Raw genomic sequence first — 21326 nt, forward strand, 5'->3', positions numbered from 1 at the left:
GAATACCCCTAACTGCAACATTAAGTGCAGAATCTCTGCCTAGTGAGCTCATCATTCCCTACCTAAATCCTTTTCACACTATACATTCTTCTTCTAATTGTACAATGTGGATAAGTTATTTCAACCCTCTTTACTTCAGTCTGCTCATCTGTAAAATAAAGTAAAAAATTCTATCTCACAAGGTAATTTTAAAATTATATGAAATTACATATACATTATCAGGCAAATAATAGGCATTCAAAAACTGTTTCTTATCATTTTACTTATTGTTGTGTTTCTCCCAGACCATAGCTTCATAGTCCTCTCTATAGGAATAACTCCAAAAATTTATATCTTCAGCTCAGACCTCAGATCTGAGTTCCCTATGTTTATTAAAGCTCTAGTTCAGCATCTTTCCCTTGATATCACCAAAGTACATTTAGTCAACATGTCCAAAGCTATTGTCATTATTCTTTCTCTAAACCTTAGCCTCTTCCAGGTTACTTGATCCAAGTACATGGCACCCTTATACTTCCAGTTTTTCTAGGAATCTAGTTTTTATAGGAATCTAGGAATTAGTTTTTGTGTTGTTTCCATTGCTATCTACATCCTAACCATAATCCCATCCTTTTTGTTGTATCCCTTCAACATTTCATTCATCTATCCTCTTAGTTTTGTTCCCATGGCCACTCTCCCAAATCAGGCTTCCATCTTCTTTCTCCTAGACCATTTCTATATCATACAAAATGGTCTGCCCACATCCACCCCTGCTTTTTCCACTTTTTTGTCTAAAGTTCTGCCAGAATAATTTTGTACAAAATAAGTCTTAGTCTGTATACCTCCTTGCTTTAAACCAGATGTCAACAAAGTTTTTCTGTACAATGTAGGATACTAAATATGTAAGGCTTTGTGTTGCAACTGCTTAATTCTTCCATTGTAGCAAGGAAGCATCCATAGCCAGTGTGTGATGAACACAGTTGTATTTAACTACAACTTAATTTACAAAAGCAGGGTGTGGGACCAACTTGGTTTCTGAAAAATGAAAAATCTGAAACAAGTGTATCTGGATGGGATGTTGAAATAACAGACACCAGTTGTGAAGGACACCTAAAATTCTGGGCTGGAAGGTGGAAAGAGAAATATTTAACATTGCTGCCACCTGGTATGCCAGGCAGGTGTGCTGTAGCCACAACTTGTGACATGCGTAAAGGTACCAAGCCGCCAGAAAGTGGGGTTAGGGGAAATGTGGGGAATAAAATGTTAGGGATGGATAAAATATATTCAAGAAATAGAGTGGGAGTAGTCCTGCATACAGCATTTACATTCTGAATGTTTTTATTTTACATTGCAGTTCCACAATTATTTATTTTGTGGTTACTTGCATATTTTGATTTTGCTATTAATACTGTTGACTGAAATGTGATCAGAAGCAAACATACCTGTTAAAAAATGTAGTGCTCAATTGCTGTTTCCTAGGAAAGTTGATAATGAACATGTATCTTCCACAAAATGTTTGTCAATGTTCATCGTTCATCATGGGGACATAATGATATCATAAATGACATGAATACTGAAGACAATAATATTGCTGAATGAGTAGCAGTATCTACTTTAAAATTTAGTATTATTAGAAGAAAAACAAAAGAAAAATAAAAACTAAAGCCAAAGATGGCAGTTTAACAAGTGCAGTTGCAGAAGGTACATTTAAGTATCACTTCGTGAAGCATGACTTTTTATTTAGATAAAATGACCATGCATCTACATTTTAAAAATAAATTTTGAATTTCAAGTGTTCTTTTCAAGCTCCAAAGTGAGGTAATGGTTGTTACATGTTGACTCCACTGAAAGAATCTCTTGGTTCAATGATACAGTGTCCTTAAATGCTTCAAACAGAAAAATCAGTTAGTTCTAATAATGGTTTGATATTTTTCATTCAATTTATGGAATCAAAGTAGAGCTTTTAGAAATAAATCTGCCAAAAATGAAAGATTGGGTATTATTATGAATGCCATTATAAATTACAGTGAAAATCTAACACTGACAAAATAACTTGGTTTTATGTTAATATGCAAATTTAGATTGGGGGGAGCATAGCTTAATCTTAACGGAAATGTGTTTGTCATTAATTATAAACAATATAAATTCCCTAAATTTTTATAAATAACAATAAAATTAAACAATAATTTAATAAAATTTTATTTAAAAATTTCTTTTGAAAACCAAGCAGGTGGGTGCCTAGGTGGCCCAATTAGTTAAGCGTCCGACTTCAGCTCAGGTTATGACCTCACAGTCTATGGGTTCAAGTCCCACATCGGGCTGTGTGCTGACAGCTCAGAGCCTGGAGCCTGCTTCAGATTCTGTGTCTCCCTCTCTCTCTCTGCCTCTCCCCCACTCATGCTCTGTCTCTCTCCATCTCGCAAAAATGAATAAACATTAAAAAAATAAAAATAAATAAATAAAAAAGCAAGCAGGCTAAGTATTCTACCAATAAAAATGTAAGGTATTTTCTCAAAATTTAAAATACCTTTATATAAATACAGGATGAAACACAGGTAAATGAATTACTGCTAAATGAAATACAAAGTTTTTGAAATACAGCTGATATTGATGACAAAGGAAAAAAAAACTTCAGCATGGCAGTTCAAATTTCCTCTCTTAGTTGCCCATTATCAACCATACTTTAGAAATGTTTGAGATGATTCTAATATTGAACTATTTTGTAAATGAGTTTCTGAATTTTCATTATATTTTTTCTATTCAGAATTCATTAAGCAAAATATTCAATAAATGGACCTCTGCCCCTACGTATGAAGAAGTAACTACTCTAGGAATTGTCCTTTGATTAGAAATAAAACTAGAAAAACATATATATGGAACACTGTTTTGGGCACTGAGCACCAGATACTGAAGGCCTATAATCCCAGCAGGAAACAAACAAGGAAAGAGAAATATGAGTCCTACAGTTGCCTGAGGTTACTGATAGAGGGAAATCTCGAGGCTTCAGCATAGGGAGGGAGAATACAAATAGAATCCAATTACTTTTCTGAGTTGAAGATAAAGTAATCAGTGTTTGGGGAGATTGAAGTGACTCGAATTTGTGAGTCAGGATATTTGAGGTGAAGTTGCTGCACAGAGAAGAAGTTCTGTGTATCTGTACAGGAGTGTCTTTAAACCTTTATCTTACTTATTTTACATGCATGAGGTGAAATTCCACAAGGCTGGAGAACTAACCATCGGAAACCAGTAGGTTAAACAATTCAAACAGTTCACACAGGACTGAGAATAATTTGCATTCCTCTCAGCCAGAGTGGAGAGACCTTCTAATACATAAGGCAACATGTAGAGAAATCAAAATGGTTTTCAATTAATTTTGGACTAAATTAGCCTTGTACTAAAACCTGCTCGGGAGCCAATTTGACAAAGAGTATGAGCAAGCCTCAAAAGGATCATACTGACTGCATGATTTAATTGTGTTCCCAAATAAAGTCCAACATGTCAAAGAACACATCAAAATTCAATAACCAGAAATGTTCAAATTAATAATGCCAAGCATCCAAATGAAAATTACCAGACATGCTATGAAATGGGAAAATATGACCTAGAACTACAAGACAAATCACCGATTCAGAAATTCAGAAGGGAGGAGTTAAGATGGTGGACAAGTATGGGGACCCTGGACTTTCCTCATCCCTCAAACACTGCTATATTGAGGTCAGATCATATGGAACACCCAGGAAATTGACCTGAGGACTGGCAGAACAATTTCCAAGGTTGTCAGGAGTCAGCATGGTAGGTATGAGGTGCATGGAAGTGAATTGAGGGAGAGAAAAACAGTGGTGCCTCAGAAGGGAAGGGAACCCTTTCCATAGGGAGAGAAAAGGGAGACAGAGAGGGGTTAAGAGAGTGTGGTGTCATGTTTGCACAACACGAAAAGCTCTCTGGACCACAGACTGGGGACCGAGGGGTACTGAGTGTTGCAGTTTTTTTGCAAACAACTTGTGGAGCTCAAACTCTGAAGTTTTGGAAGTGTGTGAGTTTCTCCGCAGCAGAGCTGTGGAGTTCACTCCTGGGGAGAAGCAGGGCACTGGTCCCAGAGTGCATAGCATAGTGTAGGGATCTCCTGGGTCTCAGTGGAAAGAACATTCCCCTTCCTGGAGTACATTTGGAAGAGGGTAAATCGCCTCTCCCAGGACAAAAGACCCTGCAGGCACCAGCAAAAGGCCTTTCATCAGCAAGGGACAGAGGTGTGTTCAGAGGGCAGATGACTTGGTTGTTGCTTTCCAAAGTGCTACACTGTACATTTCATGCAGAGTGCACATGCACTGTTTTTATCTGGGGCAAAGGATATCAGACACAGCGCAGAGTGGAGAGGTTTTTGGGACAAAGCACATCAGGCACAGCTCAGAGAGGCTGTACTCTAGGGGAGGGGCATGGATATGTGCAGTGCCGGGTCCCTCGAGATTTCAAGTTTTGATTCCCAGCCACAGAGCAAAGATAAATTGCAGGAGAGCTCTGGTGCAGGGTACGCTGACTGCCCTCGCTATTCTTTGAGGGCTTCCTGAATGAATAGGGAGAGTGTGAGATCCTTTGTCCAGAGACAAGAGTCAGGTGACGCCATTTTACCTTTCACCACCAACACAGTGGGACTTCAGAGAGCAACACAGCAGCCCCCAGTAGAAGCTGGACCCACTTAACCCCACCCCCCTGTACCTGGAAACTGCATTGGTAATGGGACAGGTCTGACTCTGAGCCAGCTCAGTGGGCCTCTCCTCCAGAAGACCAGCATAGGCAGCACCCCACATGCACCAACTGTACTAATCATAGAGTGCTTCAAAGCATCACCTACAGTTCTGGTAGAAATAGGACCAAGCTTACTTTTTTCCCTTCCTCCTCCTTCTCCCTTCTCCCTCCTCATCTTCCCTTCTCCCTCTTCCCTCCTCCTCCCTCCTCTCCCTCCTCCTCCTCCTCCTTCTGTGTCTTCTATACATCATATACGGGGTCAGAAATCAGTCCTCAACAAGTACCAAAAGATTGTGATCAAACCATGTATATTTTCAGATCATGATGCTATGAAACTTGATGTCAACCACAAGAAAAAATTTGGAAAGCCCTCAAATACATGGAGGTTAAAGAACATCCTATTAAAGAATAACAGGTTAACCAGAAAATTAAAGAAGAGATTTTAAAAATACATGGAAGAAAATTAAAATGAGAACAGAACAGTCCAAAACCTTTGGATGCAGCAAAGGCAGTCCTAAGAGGGATGTATATTGCAATTCAGGCCTATCTCAAGAAGCAAGAAAGGTTCCAAATATAAAACCTAACCTTACATCTAAGGGAACTAGAAAAGGAACAGCAAACAAAGCCTAAAGCCAGCAGAAGAAGGGAAATAATAAAGATTAGAACAGAAATAAATGATACAGAAACCAAACAAAAACAGAAACATAGAACAGATCACTGAAACTAAGAGCTGGTCCTTTGAAGGAATTAACAAAATTGATAACCCCCTAGCCAGACTTATCAAAAAGAAAAGAGAGAGGACCCAAATAGATAAATGAATGAAAGAGAGGTCACAACCAACACCACAGAAATACAAACAATTATAAGAGAATACGAAAAATTATATGCCAACAAACTGGACAATCTGGAAGAAATGGACAAATTCGTAGAAACTCAGAAACTACCAAAACTGAAATAAGAAGAAATAGGATACAGACCCATACCCAGCAAGAAATTGAATCAGTAATGAAAAATCTCCCAACAAGCAAGGGTCCTGGGCCAGATGGCTTCCCAGGGGAAGTGTACCAGACATTTAAAGAAGAATTAATTGGGGTGTCTGCGTGGCTCAGTTGCTTAAGTGTCTGACTTGATTTTGGCTCAGGTTGTGACCTCAAGGTTCGAGCCCTGCATCAGGCTCTGCACTGAAAGAGCAGAGCCTGCTTGGGAATTTTCTCTTCCCCTCTCTCTGCCCTCCCTGGCTTGTTTGCCCACTCTCTCTAAATAAACGGACAAACATAAAAAAATAAAGAAGAATTAGTACCTATCCTTCTCTAGCTTTTCCAAAATATGGAAATGGAAGAAAAACTTTCAAACTCATTCTATGAAGCTAGCAGTATCTTGATTCCAAAGCCAGACAAAGACCCCACTAAAAAGGAGGATTACAAGCCAGTATCCCTGATGAACATGGATAGGAAAAAAAATTCTCAGTAAAATACTAGCAAAGCAAATTCAACAGTACATTAAAATAATTATTCACCGTGATCAAGTGGGATTTATTCCTAGGCTGCAGGACTGGTTCAAAATTCTCAAATCAATCAACATGATATACCACATTAATAAAAGACAGGATAAGAAACATATGATCCTGTGAATCGATTCAGAAAAAGCATTTGACAAAATACAGCATCCCTTCTTGATAAAAACTCTAAGAAATCACAGAATCAATCCCATTTGCAATTGCACCAAAAACTATAAGATACCTAGGAATAAACCCGACTAAAGAAGTAAAAGATTTGTACTCTGAAAACTATGGAACACTTATGAAAGTGATTGAAAAGGACACAAAGAAATGGAAAAGCATTTCATGCTCATGAATTGGAAGAAAAACATTGTTAATATATCTATGCTATCCAAAGAAATCTACACATTTAATGTAATCCCTATCAAAATGCCAGAAGCATTTTTCCCAGAGCTAGAATGAACAATCCTAAAATTTGTATGGAACCAGAAAAGACCCTGAATAGCCAAAGCAATGTTGGAAAAGGAAAACAAAAGTGGATGCATCACGATTCTGGATTTTAAACTATATTACAAAGCTGTAGTGATAAAGACAGCATGGTACCGGCACAAAAACAGGCACATAGATCAATGGAACAGAACAGAAAACCCAGAAATGGACCCACAGCTATATGGTTAACTAATCTTTGACAAATCAGGAAAGAGTATCCAATGGGAAAAAGACAGTCACTTCAGCAAATGGTGTTGGGAAAACTGGATGGCAACATGCAGAAGATTGAAACTTGTACTAGTTTCTTACACCATTCACAAAAATAAATTTGAAATTGATGAAAGACCTAAATGTGAGACAAGAAACTATTAAAATACTATAAGAGAACACAGGCAGCAACCTCTTTGACCTCAGCTGGAGCAGCTTCTTACTAGACATGTCACCAAAGGCAAGGGAAACAAAAGCAAACATGAACTACTGGGACTTCATCGAGATAAAAGTCATCTGCACAGTTCAGGGAACAATCCACAAAACTAAAAGACAGTCTACACAATGGAAGAAGATATTTGCAAATAACATTTTGGATAAAGGGTTAGTATCCAAAATCTATAAACAACTTATCAAACTTAATAGCCCCCAAAAAATAATCTGTTGAAGAAATGGGCAAATATATGAATAGACACTTTTCCAAAGAAGACATCTAGATGGCTAACAGACACATGAAAAGATGCTCAACATCACTCATCACCAGGGAAATGCAAATCAAAACCACGATGAGATACCTACCATCACACACCTGTCAGAGTGGCTAAAATTAAAAACACAAGAAACAACACATGTTGGAAAGGATGGGGAGAAAGGCAAAGCCTCTTGCACTATCAGTGGGAATGCAAACTGGTACAGCCACTCTGAAGAATAATATGGAGGTTCCTCAAAGAACTAAAAATAGAATTACCCTGTGATCCAGGAAGTGCACTATTAAGTATTTACCCAAAGGAAACAAAAATACAGACTCAAATGGGTACATGCACCCATGTTTATATCAGCATTATCAACAATAGCCAGACTATGGGGAGATGCCAGATGTCCACTGACTGATGAATGGATAAAGAATATGTGGTATATATGTTATATATGTACATATAATGGAATAATTATCAGCCATCAAAAGAATGAAATCTTGCCATTTCCAATGACGTGGATGGAGCTAGAATGTATTATGCTAAACAAAATAAGTCAATCAGAGAGTTATCATATAATTTCACTCATCTATGGAATTTAAGAATAAAACAGATGAACATATAGGAAGGGAAAAGAGAAAAGAGGGAAACAAACTGCAAGAGATTCTTAATGATAGAGAACAAACTGAGGGTTGATGGAGGGAAGTGGGTGGGAGATGGGCTAGATGGGTGATGGAGGAGGGCACTTACTGTGATGAGCACTGAGTGTTGTATATAAGTGATGAAAATCACTGAATTCAACTCCTGAAACCAATAGTGCATTTTATGTTACCTAACTAAAATTTAAATTTAAAAAAAGAAACTTATTCAGAAATTCAAGGCATGATAGAATTAGCAGATAAAAATATTAGTTACTCCTAATATGAAGAGGAAAGTTGCAAGCATGATGTTCAGAGAAATTAAAACCTGGAAAATGTGCAAATGGAAGTTTTAGAGATGAAAAATTATAAAAAAAGCATTTGAAATTTAAAAAAATATGTACCCTAGAAGAATTAATGGCAGATGATACATTGCAAAAGACAAAAACAAAACAAAACAAACAAAAACAATGAAGTTGAAGAAGTAATAGGAACTATTCAAAGTGAAGAATAGAAAAGTACTGAGGTGCACCTGGGTGGCTCAGTCAGTTGGGCATCCAACTCTTCATTTCAACCCAGGTCATGATCTTACGGTTCGTGAGTTTGAGCCCCACATCAGGCTCCACAGTGACAGTGTGGAGCCTGCTTGGGATTCTTTCTCTCCCTCTCTCTCTCTGCCTCTCCCCCACTCTTTCTCTCTCTGTCTCTCAAATAAATAAACTTCAAAAAAGGGAAAAAAAGAAAAATGCTGAAATATAGTATGTCAGTAATATATTGGGCAGCATCAATCAGCTAACGTATCTATAATTAGAGTTCCAGAAAAGGAAGAAGTTTGGGAAGTATTTAAAGAAATAGTGGGAAAAGGTTTTATAATTTGATGAAAACCACAAATCCACAGATCCTAGAAGCTCAATCTCAAGCAGAATAAACATGAATAAAATCACACTGAGGAACATTATCATGAAATCTTAAAAGAAGCCGGAGAAAAGAAAAATCATATTGCATAAAAAGAAACAAAACGATGATAAGATGAAGATAAGAATCTTTCAATCTCAGAATAGATGGGTTAAATGACAGAAGCCTGGGATTAAACACTACATAGTATATGGTTTTATTTATATGAAATTATAGAAAAGGCAAAATACAGTGGCAGAATTTCAGTTATTATTAGGGGCTATTAGGGGCCAAGAGGGAGGGTAAGAAATTCATGCCAAAAGGCCAAAATAAGGTTTTAGGGATGAAGAAATATTCTGTATTTCAAATATATGTGTGACTGCACACATTTGTCAACATGCATTATAATCTGCCCTTAGAACTGGTAAATTTTATTGAATATGAACTATACTCAATGAGGCTGATAAAAAAAGATAGTTACGGGGCGCCTGGGTGGCTCAGTCGGTTAAGCGGCCGACTTCAGCTCAGGTCATGATTTTGCGGTCTGTGAGTTCGAGCCCCGCGTCAGGCTCTGTGCTGACAGCTCAGAGCCTGGAGCCTGTTTCAGATTCTGTGTCTCCCTCTCTCTCTGACCCTCCCCCGTTCATGCTCTGTCTCTCTCTGTCTCAAAAATAAATAAATGTTTAAAAAAAAAATGCTTAAAAAAAATAGTTATGAAATGAAGGAAAAATACCAGCTTTTGAAACTTTTAAAGAATTTCAGTTACAGAAACAGTGTTTTCAAGAGAAAAAACATTTAAATTGACCCCTACAAAAATAAGGAAATAAAGTAACAAATTTAGTATCAACAGGCAAACCATGCACAAGATTTAATTTTGAAAATCTGTAATTGGGCTTTCAAAGATGTCTATTTGTTGACAGAATCATTGATAAAATTCCTATTCTTAGTTGTGTATTCTGAAATAGAATGAAATTGAGAAGTCATATGATTTTGCAGCATCTAAATTTAGTAAATAAAATTTTATAGAATCATAAATGAAGAAAGCTTTCTTGATAAGTTCAGCTTACATAAAATGTTTGCCAAATAAAGGTACCTGTGAAAGAAGGGAAAAAACAGTAGTTGTGAAAGTATTTGGTATGAAGTAGTCACTGATATCAATATTTTAAAAATTGGAAGTGAAAGATATCCCAAATTTAGCAGAATTTACTACTATAGCACCACACTTGTGAAGATGGGGTCAACCAAAAATATTACAGTCTCTTGAGAAGAATATTTAAAGATGCCACAGTTTCAAATTTATTAACTGTAAAATTCCACTTTGAAGAAGATTTCAGGCAGTTTATGAAAAAGTATAAAATATTTGGACCACATTGAAAAAAATGCAATCTTCATAAAAATACCAATGATATTCTATTACTGAGAGATATGGCCACAAAATTGATTAACCTATGTGAATATTTAGCAGCAATCATAATTCTGCTTATGTTATTCTGAATTATATCATAATTCTGCTTATGCTTATTTTCTAATGTTTACATAATCAGTATAAAGTAGTCACTATGCTTTGGCATATATGAATTATAATATTTTTGTTTTTTTAGAATGAATTTTAGTTATGAAAATAACTTTTGAATAGGACTATTTTATATTTTATAAGTCCACTGATAAAAACAGTTTGCTGACCAGTAAATGAACATTTCAATGACATGATTTTTATTTTTAGCCCCATTTTAACCTTAAAATTGCCCCACCTTGGATGAAAAATTACCTGGTCGCTCTACTGATACACCAACTTTCAATACATCTTTATTTTTACATATATATACAATACTTTGGATCCCAATAAATGTCTCCATTTTGCTTAAAACATCTATCTTAAACTCTATTAAGAAGCTCTGAGCTCTGGAAAATCTCTGTGGGGCCCCTTTAAGTCCCGGGTGTTAATAATCTCTGAAGTTGATGGGGAATTAGAAATGGTTTACTACCAGCTTCTTGTCCTGTGAGAACATGGTGTGTAATGACAAAAGACAACATTATTTAAGCACAAGTTTGAGAAATGACTGTAAAGCCCCAGAAGGATGAGGGAAGGGTGAGGTTTCAGGGGTCAGGAGATGTTCAAAGTGTCAAAGGCTTTGGTTGGGAAAACTTTTGGCTAATGTGTTGCTTTTAACACAGCAAATACCTGTTTTTCCAAAACGCTCATTACTAAGAACAATGTTGTTGTTACTGAAGTCTGATTACATAGTACCTGCAGAATGTCCTCTCATGGTTCCTACCTGACCCAGTGACACCCCATCTATGGCCTCCCTCTAACTCTTGACTGTCTGCATCTATTACCTGGTTCTTACCTTTATTTTAGATTCATTCTTTGCCTTTACCAGAAAAAACAGAAATGTAGAATAATGAAGGTTAAATAGTCAAAAAGAAGGAGGAGGAGGAGGAGGAGGGTTGGGGGAGAGGAGGGAAGAAAAGAAAAGGAAAGAAATAAAAGGAAAGGAAAGGTGTTGAAAGTGGGGAGATTTACATAGTGGGCAAAATGAATAAGGATAGAGGATATAACCAAAGAGGGAGTGTGCATGTCCAGTTTTAATGTAAAACTCCTCTCTTTTGACAGTTTTATTGCTTTAGGAGACTAATCCACTGGTGGCTAGTTACTAATATTTTACTTTATAAATAACAGCTCCTGAAAACTCTAGCAGTAAACCTTGGTTCATTTCTCTTGTGTGCTAATAGGGGTATTATTCTCGTGCCAACAGATACGATATCCTGGCACACATGTTTGTGAAAGAAAAAAAAACCTACTCATCATGTGAAAATATAACCCATAAATTTGTAGTTTGAATTGGCTGCATATGGCACAGTCTGTGCTATACCCACTTCCATTTTAATTATTCTCCTTTACAAATAGAGATAGTAGTCTATGAATGCATTATTAATATAGAATATTTCCTTTGTTTTTATAGGCTTTCCAGAGGCCATATTGAATTCAAAGTTTTGGGTTATTTCTGAGTCAGAAACCTCATACATTTGGATAAAAACCAAACTTCCAACGTTTAATCTTAACTTAGCAGGATATTTTATACACATTACATTTTATTCCAAAAGGTCTTAGCTATTTAAAATCTTTCTTACTACTCACATACCTAAAGGCTAAATGTTGAAGAATCATTGTCAGTCATTCTACTGAAAAATTATGATTAACGATTCACACCTTCCATCCTGATTGTGTTTGGGGAGTAAAGATGTTTGTTTTGTCTATGGCCAAGAATTCTCTTCTTAAGGGAAAATGTACAGTGCTTACAAATTAAAGCCCTTTATTCTAGATGTGCCATATTTTCTAAAAGTGTTTACTGACCTCCTCAAGCGTTTAGAGACTCACAGAGAAGATTTTCTTCCATAACAAATTTATTCTAACATCCAAGTGTAATACATAACATGAGATCAGAAAAATCACTATCATTGAGAATTACAGCAAGGAGACCCCTTTCATTATCAACTCTACCACTATCATGTTATAACTGTGGAAATTGTGCTCCAGAGTGATCCAAATGACTTCTCTGGGACTGGTGTGTAGTCTCCAACCTACAAATCTTGACTTTTAGTTCAGGGCCCCTTCTTCAATGGACTTCTTACTCATGCTCTTCAATGAGCCCTTATCTCCAGTTTTATGATAGCTTCATCAATGTCTTAGCTGGTAAACAGGTGTTTGCAATAGTATAAGGTTATGAGAAATGAAGAGTAAAAAGGACAAGTCTTACATGGTTGTCTCACTTGGTGTAAAAACTTACACCATAAAGTCAATAAAAGGTGCATCAAGTGAGTAACATATCTGAGGAACATGGGTAACCTGTTATTACCAAATATGATTTCTTTGGTAAAGCAAAGAATGTATATAATCCTTATATAATATAAATAATTCTTTTAAGTTGGTATTTTTATAGATTGAGTCCATTTTTATATTTTTATGTATAGTGGAAAGAGGGTAGAGGAGGACTGAATAAAGGAGGACAACAGAGTACAGAGCAAGAGATATTTTGGAGTCAATCCTGTATGAGGATTTCAGCTTTTCTTCTTCCTAGCCATGTGACTTTAGAAAGGTTACCCAACAGGGGCACCTGGGTGGCTCAGTCGGTTAAGCGTCATACTTTGGCTCAGGTCATGATCTCACAGGTTGTGGGTTCAAGCCCCATGTCAGAGCCTGGAGCCTGCTTTGGATTCTATGTCTCCTTCTCTCCCTGCCCCTCCCCTGCTCATGCTCTGTCTCTCTCTGTCTCTAAAAAATAAATAAATGTTACAAAAAAATTAGAACAATTACCTAATATTGCATCATAATAGTTATGAGGATTAAATGAAATTATAAATTAGGAATGTGAAAACATCTAACATACTCCTTGGCACATATTAGGAGTTAATTAATGCTAGTTTCTCTTTCATATAGTGTATAAAACATAATTTAACCCATAAACCACCTGCTACCTGTTGTTTGTTTGTCAGAGGCCCCATATTAGTCACTCTAGAGAAAAAGGAAAGGATGTCATCCAGCATCACCAATTTTCTGAATATCCTGAGCTAAAATAATGTTTAGTAGTAATATTTTGTGTTGGGGTGCCTGGGTGGCTCAGTTGGTTAAGAGTTCGACTTCCCCTCAGGTCATGATCTTACAGTTCATGAGTTTGAGCACCGTGTCGGGCTCTGTGCCAACAGCTCAGAGCCTAGAGCCTGCTTCGGATTCTTTGTCTCCCTTTTTCTCTCTGCCCCTTCTTCCCTTGCACTCTCTCTCTCTCTTAAAAAAAATTTAAAAATTTTTAATAAAAAAATCAAAAATAATATTTTGTGAAACTCATTACAACTGAATGCACTTAGAGATGGAATATGGTATTTCCAACTTGAATAAGATTATAATGACATTGTAAACTAGAAAACTTAGGGTCTTGGAATGGAATTGTCAAATCAGAGTCATCTTTCAAAGTTGAAAGAGGTAGGGGTGCCCTAAATAATAAGCCAAGATACATTTCATTACCTACCTCCTAAACCTCCCTTTACTCCATTCCCTCATTTCTTTCTGTCACTTCCTTTTAGTTTTAGACATCATCATTTCCCACCTGGATTTTTGCCAAGATGTGAAATTGGTTTTCCTGCCACCACTCTCATCACCTTCCAATTCATCATCCAAGATCTGTCCAGAGGGATCTTTTAAAAACTTAAACCTGATTCCCTGCCTCTTCTGCTTAAAATGGCCCCTTTTCACCTACAGGTTGAAGTCCAACATCATTCACATGTTATTCAAGACAGTGTGTTAATTAACCTATGTCTACAACAACAATCTCCTTCATCACACTCAAGACTTTTCCAAATGCTCCAGTTGTGCCTAGCAATGGACTTTGTAATCCCCTCCACCACTGCCACCGCCACCACCACCACCACCGCCAACAATAATAACAACAATAACAACAACATAGAGACATGAGATTCCAGTCTCTGCACATCTGTGTGTACTATTTCCTCTTCCAGGGTTACTTGCCTCCCTCTATTTAACGTTGACTAACTTCTGATGGTCTTTCAAATACTCAGTCAAGTGTTGTTTTTTCTGGCAACTCTTCTCTCATTTTCCCATCATCATAAGTATATATTCCACTTAGTTCCTCTCAGGATCACATGGGCAATTTCCACACAGAATTGTCATTTAGACCACAAATTTCTTGGTGTGAGGGAAGAATCTTTATGTCCTCAACATCTAGCACAGTCTTAGCTTTCAAAGAAAATGTTAGTTTGTGGGTTCATTCACAGTTAGAATTGCTATCATTTGGTCCTAGTTGAAAGCTTTATGATTCTCGTACTTTGGTCAGAATAAGTGATCACAACAAGTAACATTGTAGTAGACAACTAAATGAGAAGTGATTGGGAGATTGGATCTTCTCCCCTAACATGATATCCATTCCTTTGTGAAGCAATAAGATAGGAGAGGCAGATTAAAAAATGTTAGAACTGGAAGGGATTTGAGATCTTTCCCCTGTTGTGAGAAGCAGAAATGAAGTGGTCCAGGACCCAGTTATCTTCGTTCCCAATCCAGCATTCATCCATTTGCCTTTTCTTTTTTTTTTTTAATTTTTAGTTTATTTTTTAAATTTTATTTTAGAGAGAGCATGAACAGGGGAGATGGGCAGAGGGAGAGAGAGAGAATCTTAAGCAGGCTCCACACTCAGCACAGAGCCTGATACAGGGCGTGATCCCATGACCCTAGGATCGTGACCTGAGATGAAATCAGGAGTTGAACACAACCGACTGAGCTAGTCAGGTGCCCCATCCATTTGTCTTTTCTATTCTAGTAGAACTTTTTTTTTTCTGTTTTTTTTTTGTTTTTTTTTTGTTTTTTTTTTTTTTTTTTTTTTTTTTTTTAAGTAAGCAAACTCTGCATGCCAAATTCTTTCCTAATTCGTCAGGCTGCAGAGATAGTTCTAACCTGGTAAGTCATGTCAGCACCTAGGAATATTCTCCTGCTTTGATTTGAGATGACTCAATACTTCACACAAACACACACACACACACACACACACACAGACACGCAGAATAGTTTAGGGGCTGCAAGAAGGCCATTGACTCTGCTTTTTCATATTTATCCCACTGGCATGTTTTCATGAAATGACCTCCTCTTTTCCTCATTCCCCTTCCCCTCCTCAAAAAATGAAACTTCCGTATGACATGAGGAAGGGTGCCAACATCAACCAGTGCATATATTAAAGTTTTAAATCAATTATTGTTCTAGTACACACCCTGGGGTTAAGAAAGAAAGAACATCCAGGACTAACAAACCTGATTGTTCTGGCAAAGTTGCCATTCAATTCATGCTGGCATTTTGGGGCTTTTCTTTTTCTTTAATATTCTAACCTCATTTTTTTATAAAAAGGTAATGGCTCAATAGCAATTTTTAACATTACTATTTCATTCAGTTTCTCCATGAGACTTCTACCTCCCAGTCTCTTAAGGATTTCCCAGGGGGCACAATGCCCAGGGTTTGCTTACTTGATTGTAGAGACAGCTGCCAGTCTGATAGTGAGTTCATTAGACCATGGATTATTCCTCACTTTATTACCCTCTAAGCAAGGGAGAGACTCAGGCTGGGGACTATGAGCACTTCACAACTTGGCAGTCTTAGACTGAGAAAAAGACTTAATCATAATATTTAAGAAACCAAATTACAGCTATGTATAGCATAGAGAATTTTAACTCAACAACTGCTCTGAGTTGGACCTATATAAGTAGTCTGATTAATACTGCTCTAAAATTCCTATTAAAATATGATGCATTTTTTTTCTAGGCAAGTACTGGAAGTCAGTTAGGATGGTGGCTGTGCCAAGGGGCTGTGCTTTGGCTGGGGCACAGTTGCAAGAGGAGACGGAGACCGTTTCTGCCATGGCCTCCCTGACGGTAGATGTAGAACAGCCCTTTGCTTCAGAAGACAGCAGGTATGGATCCAAGATGGGGGAGTCATTAAGGTCAGTAACATCCAGGCTCATCATTAGCATTTGTGAACCTCTCTCCAGGCTTTCCTTCTCCTGTCTCCTCCACTTCCACCACCTGTGTTCTCCAAAGCCACAGATGCCACAGCACACACTATAGGCCACCAAGAATTCCATTCTTAGTGGGAAACACAGAACTAGAGCATGTGGTTGCAGTTCACAGAGAAATAGAGGGCGTGAGATACATGGTGAGAAAAATCACTCCTTGTTGAGTAATTTAGTGCAGATCATTGTGGAAAGAGCTGCTTGTGGGCTTTACTTCTTAGTTATCTCTCATTTTCCAGATATTCTTTTTCTATCATCATTTTGAAATTACTGTTATAACAAAGTGAAAAAACGAGAGCAGAAGCTGGAGGTATTACTAGTCAATAAGTTAGAAAACCTAAACATGTACGAGCTCCTTATATGACTATTCTTGTGGTACAAGGACTGGATAAAGATACACGTGGCCTACAAAGGAGATGGGAATGTGTGAAAAGGAATGTGTGGACTCTTCAGTCTGATTTTATTCTATCTTATGATAAGTTGAATCCACTCAGTCTTCATATGAGTATAGCTTTCAGGAAAAGAAAAATAAGGTTAACCTATGATTGAGTTTGCTTATTGTCCTTCTGAGAAATGCTTGTTGGTTTGTGCATTTTGGTGTTCATCATCCTATCATACAGACAGTGTTACATTCAAGATTTCTTTTAAGTCTGCCAGAACCAAATCCATCACAAATGTACATATATTAACATTGGTGCTTTCTGTAGCTGGCTTCAAAGTCACATTTTCTCAATTTAAAAACGAATCAGGTGAGGCTTTACTAAAGCTCTTCCAGCTTGCACTTTTAAAATGCTTCTGAGAAGGAAATATATTCCCTCTGTCAATAACATCACCATTAATTACACAGATCCTGCTACCTAGTACCTAGTTGGCAATTTTCCCAAGAATGTGCAAATTTGAACCGTTTTAGCTTTCTTACTTTTACTGGACATTCGGAGTTTAATGGATTTAACATCTTGCTTTGGTGAAGAGCAGGAGATGCATTGAATAAAATATTTCATTTTTATGCAAGTATTTTTCTTACTATAACCATTTAAGACCAGATTACCTGTAAAAAAAAAAAAGTTGTATAATACTGTATTAGAAGGCATCTTCATATGGGCATCTGGAGCATAAAGGGAAAACTTATTTCACTTCTTCGATAATATGAACTAACCCCCTGCAGTTCCCAGCTAAGAACCAAACCAAGTTCATAATGCAAAGGTGTCGCAATTATTCCCAAAGCCAAATGCAGTTAGTTGTCTGTCATCTGAGGACTATAAAACTGAGCAAACTAACATCTGTTAGTGTTGGATATAAAAGGAATATATTTGTTCTTTAGAATTCATTTAATACAGAGAAGTGAAGTTAAATTCCAACCTGAGTGAAATGAATTGTAAATAATTTTGCTTAGAATAATTAAGAATGATAAGTCATGTTATAAGCCCCAAGTAGTAAAAACAATCTCAGAACTTTGGCATGAATTCTCTCTATAAGTATGCTTGCTTATCCTCAGGTAAATAATGTGTTTGACTTCTGTTAATCAATGGGGACTTAACCCTGGCTTGAGTTCTCAGTGATTTTTTTTTTTTAAGAGTTCACAGTGATTTTTAAGCTTCCTCTGATAGCAGAGAGAGAATGAGAATGGGAATGTTCTGATGTGTAGGGAAAACAGAGTTTAAGCTTGGGACCTGGATTCATGTTTGTTTACCAGTATGAAACACACTGTATCTATTTTGATTGATTTTTCTTATGGAAAGAAAAGTAGTTTTGCCTGAAATATTTTCCAAGGCTCTGCACTCACTTTTTCAGCAGAGGAAAAGAAAACTTCTTCTAGAATTGGCTTTTGCATTTCTATTGAACCATGCATGAATTTCATCAGAGAGAGTCAGAGACAGAGAACCCTTGAAAGCCACAGCACATTTGTTCTTTTCAGGGGCATGCTATTAGAATTGTCTCCCTACTCAATACAGGAAAGAAGACTTTCAGAATTAGATAAATTAGATAAATAGATATATAAAATAGATAAATAGAATTAGATAAATAGATGGAAATGTTCTTGGGCCTTTGTTATGAATGTAATATTATAAGTACACAGGAAATTAAAAAATTAGAAAAATCAGAATGCTAAATGAATGGAAAAGAGTGAAGGCAAGATTCTTTTTATAGGAAATTCTTGCCAGTTATTTTGGAGGATATATTGGTGTTTGGAGTGAGATGACTCATTTTGTACTAAGATTTTGGGTAAAGCAGCTCTTTTCCTGGCCAACTCATATCTGACTCATTTACCACTAGTGAATAAGGGATAAAATGCTCCTGGCTAAGAACCATTGTAAGTATTTTTTGTTCATTTTTCTTGGATGGGGGGGGGGGGCGGCACAAAAGGGAGATGACAACACATTGCAAACAGTTATTTCATTTTTTACAACTTATTGATGGACCATGAAGAATAAATTATTAGAAAAAGGCTGATATGTGGGGATTCATTTTAGAGATGATTAACTGAAATACAGTTTTCAAAACATAGTTTTCAGGTGGCAAAGGACTCGAGTGAGAAAGAAATCAATAGCAGACCAGGAAAAAAAAGACAAAAAAATGAAAGGGGCCCAGTTATATGTTCAAAGATTATTTAAATAGATAGACCTGGTCACTTAGAACAGAGAACTATGATTTTAGGTTTCTTCTTATTTGCTAGACTTCACCTTTAAAAGATTACAGTTTGCATTGGTTGGATATCTGTTTCAAATGCGTCTACTTTGAAAAGGTCAGTGCAGTATTCAGGTTTATTCTTGGATACCAGTTCAGGCTGTGCTGAAAATCAAGAAAAATCTCTCTCTGACAATCAAAACTTCAGGATGATAAACTATTCAGTTATCAGGAACACATTTACAATCCAGAATTCCTGAGTGTCTCTTTCTCTTTTTTTAAACCAAAACAGAAACTGAAAGTTACATTTTCTTTTTTTTTTTTTTATGTTTATTTATTTTTTAGAGAGAGAGAGCATGTGAGCATGCGCAGAGGAGGGGAAGAGAGAGGGGGAGAGAGAATTGTAAGCAGGCCCATGCTATCTGCATAGAGCTGGGTGCAGGTCTTGATCTCACAGTTGTGAGATCAAGACTTGAGCCAAAATCAAGAGTCAGACACTTAACCGACTGAGCCACCCAGGTACCCTGAAAGTTATATTTTTCAAATGTCAGTTTGACCTGTTGATTATAGTGTGAACCATGTTAGATTTTCTTAATACATTCCAATCTGGTTGCTTATTTAATTATTTAGTCTTCTAATTTTAGCAACTTTTCTCATGAGATGGTTTCAAGTCATTATTTAATACAGAAGTATGAGAAAATATATGATTCTAAATGTAGCCATTTTGTTTTTTGAATAACTGTCTTACTCATGAGTATAAAAAATGTATAACGATAAATTGGAAAATCCCAAGTATCATCTCCCTATCACTGGTGATAGTGAATGGCCTATCACTAGTGCCAAGGACATTTTCAACCACATTTTTCTGTATCTGAATATTTATATAGAAATATAGACTACTATTAAAGACACATTCATGTCTAGTATTCCTAGAAACACAACTTTTTTTTCTGTTCTTTAGGATTATATCTCCAAGGCTTCTAAAGCTTCTGACTTTTTTTCAATGATGCCATTATTTTGAGTACTTGTTTATCTAGCCAAGCAAACATTCCAATATAAACTTTATTCTGAATTTTCATCCAGTGTCAACAAAATCTTAGTTGAAAAATGGGCTAAGTGGGCTAACGATTTGGAAGCTCCTGGTAAAAGGAAGGATAATCTGTCCCTTCTTCTCTTCTTTTTCCTCTTCTTTCTGGGGACCATCTTTTTATCTCTGTTTTTTTTGGTGCCTATCATGTGGTCACGGGGTATGTTTAAAGTCTGACTTAGCATGTTAGGGTTCAACCCAGTGCCCATTTATATATTTTAGGGTTCCTTCTGAATTCTTAAAAGAAGTGTTTTCTAAGGAAAAAGAAGCACATTTGAATGGGACTATAAGTAAAATAAGATCACATGATAACTTCAGCTTCCTATCATTTCATCTTCATCTCTATTCCTTCACTCTTTTCTTCTTAACACTACAAAGGATGAATAGAGTCTGAATCAGCTTGCACAGATTCAAATCCTAGCACCAACTTAATAATTGTGTGGTCTCAGGCAAGTTACTTATCTCCCTGGGCATTGTTTTCCTTGTATTTAAAAATGAAGGGAAAATTTCATAGGGTTTTGAGGAGAAAATGAAACAGTACTTCTTAACACAATACCTAATACATAGTAAATACTCAGTAAAGATTGGTTTCATTATTTTTTCCATCATTTTTCTTCTTCCACAATTTATTTTTGCCTCCTTTAATACATAGTTCATCATCCAGTGATGTATATTAGAATATAGAGGCTGTACCTGGGCATCTATGGCTGACTGTTAATAGGTTAAATCAGTAGTACAGTCATTAAACACAAGGGATTGACAAATAATCTCTAAGCAATAAATTGGTTGAGTTCATTAATCTGTAATTAGCTGACTTAACTCAAGACTTTCACAATGCCTAATACATTGTAGGTAATAAATAAATACTTAATGAATGAATGAATCCAAAGAGAGAAGATGAAATACTGTGAAAATGGCAACATTTTGTAATGATACCTTAGCAATTCTTGTCTCTCTTGATTTACTATGTTTTGTGAGAGAATTAGTATTTTTATATTTTTATAAGTTTTCAAAATGTTTATTTTATATGTATTTTATATGTATTTATATGTATTTTTATATGTATTTTATATGTATATGTTTTATATGTATAGGACTAATTGACAATGTCAATTTTCAGATAACTAGAAACCA

At 36.4% G+C, this 21326-nt stretch overlaps 1 protein-coding gene across 2 annotated transcripts in view; it reads left to right on the plus strand.

Annotated features, from left to right (window-relative positions):
• Positions 1-21326, plus strand: part of HDAC9 (histone deacetylase 9) — a 955850-nt gene that overhangs the window by 918920 nt on the left and 15604 nt on the right. The window contains exon 27 of one of the 2 annotated variants that reach the window (XM_042967858.1): positions 16234-16411. In XM_042967858.1, the coding sequence (XP_042823792.1) occupies positions 16234-16411 (178 nt within the window). The remainder of the gene's footprint in view (positions 1-16233; positions 16412-21326) is intronic. The other variant, XM_042967863.1, reaches the window with a different exon arrangement.

This window comes from Panthera tigris, chromosome A2 (assembly GCF_018350195.1).
Source record: "Panthera tigris isolate Pti1 chromosome A2, P.tigris_Pti1_mat1.1, whole genome shotgun sequence".
In the NCBI taxonomy this organism is placed as follows: Eukaryota; Metazoa; Chordata; class Mammalia; order Carnivora; family Felidae; genus Panthera; species Panthera tigris.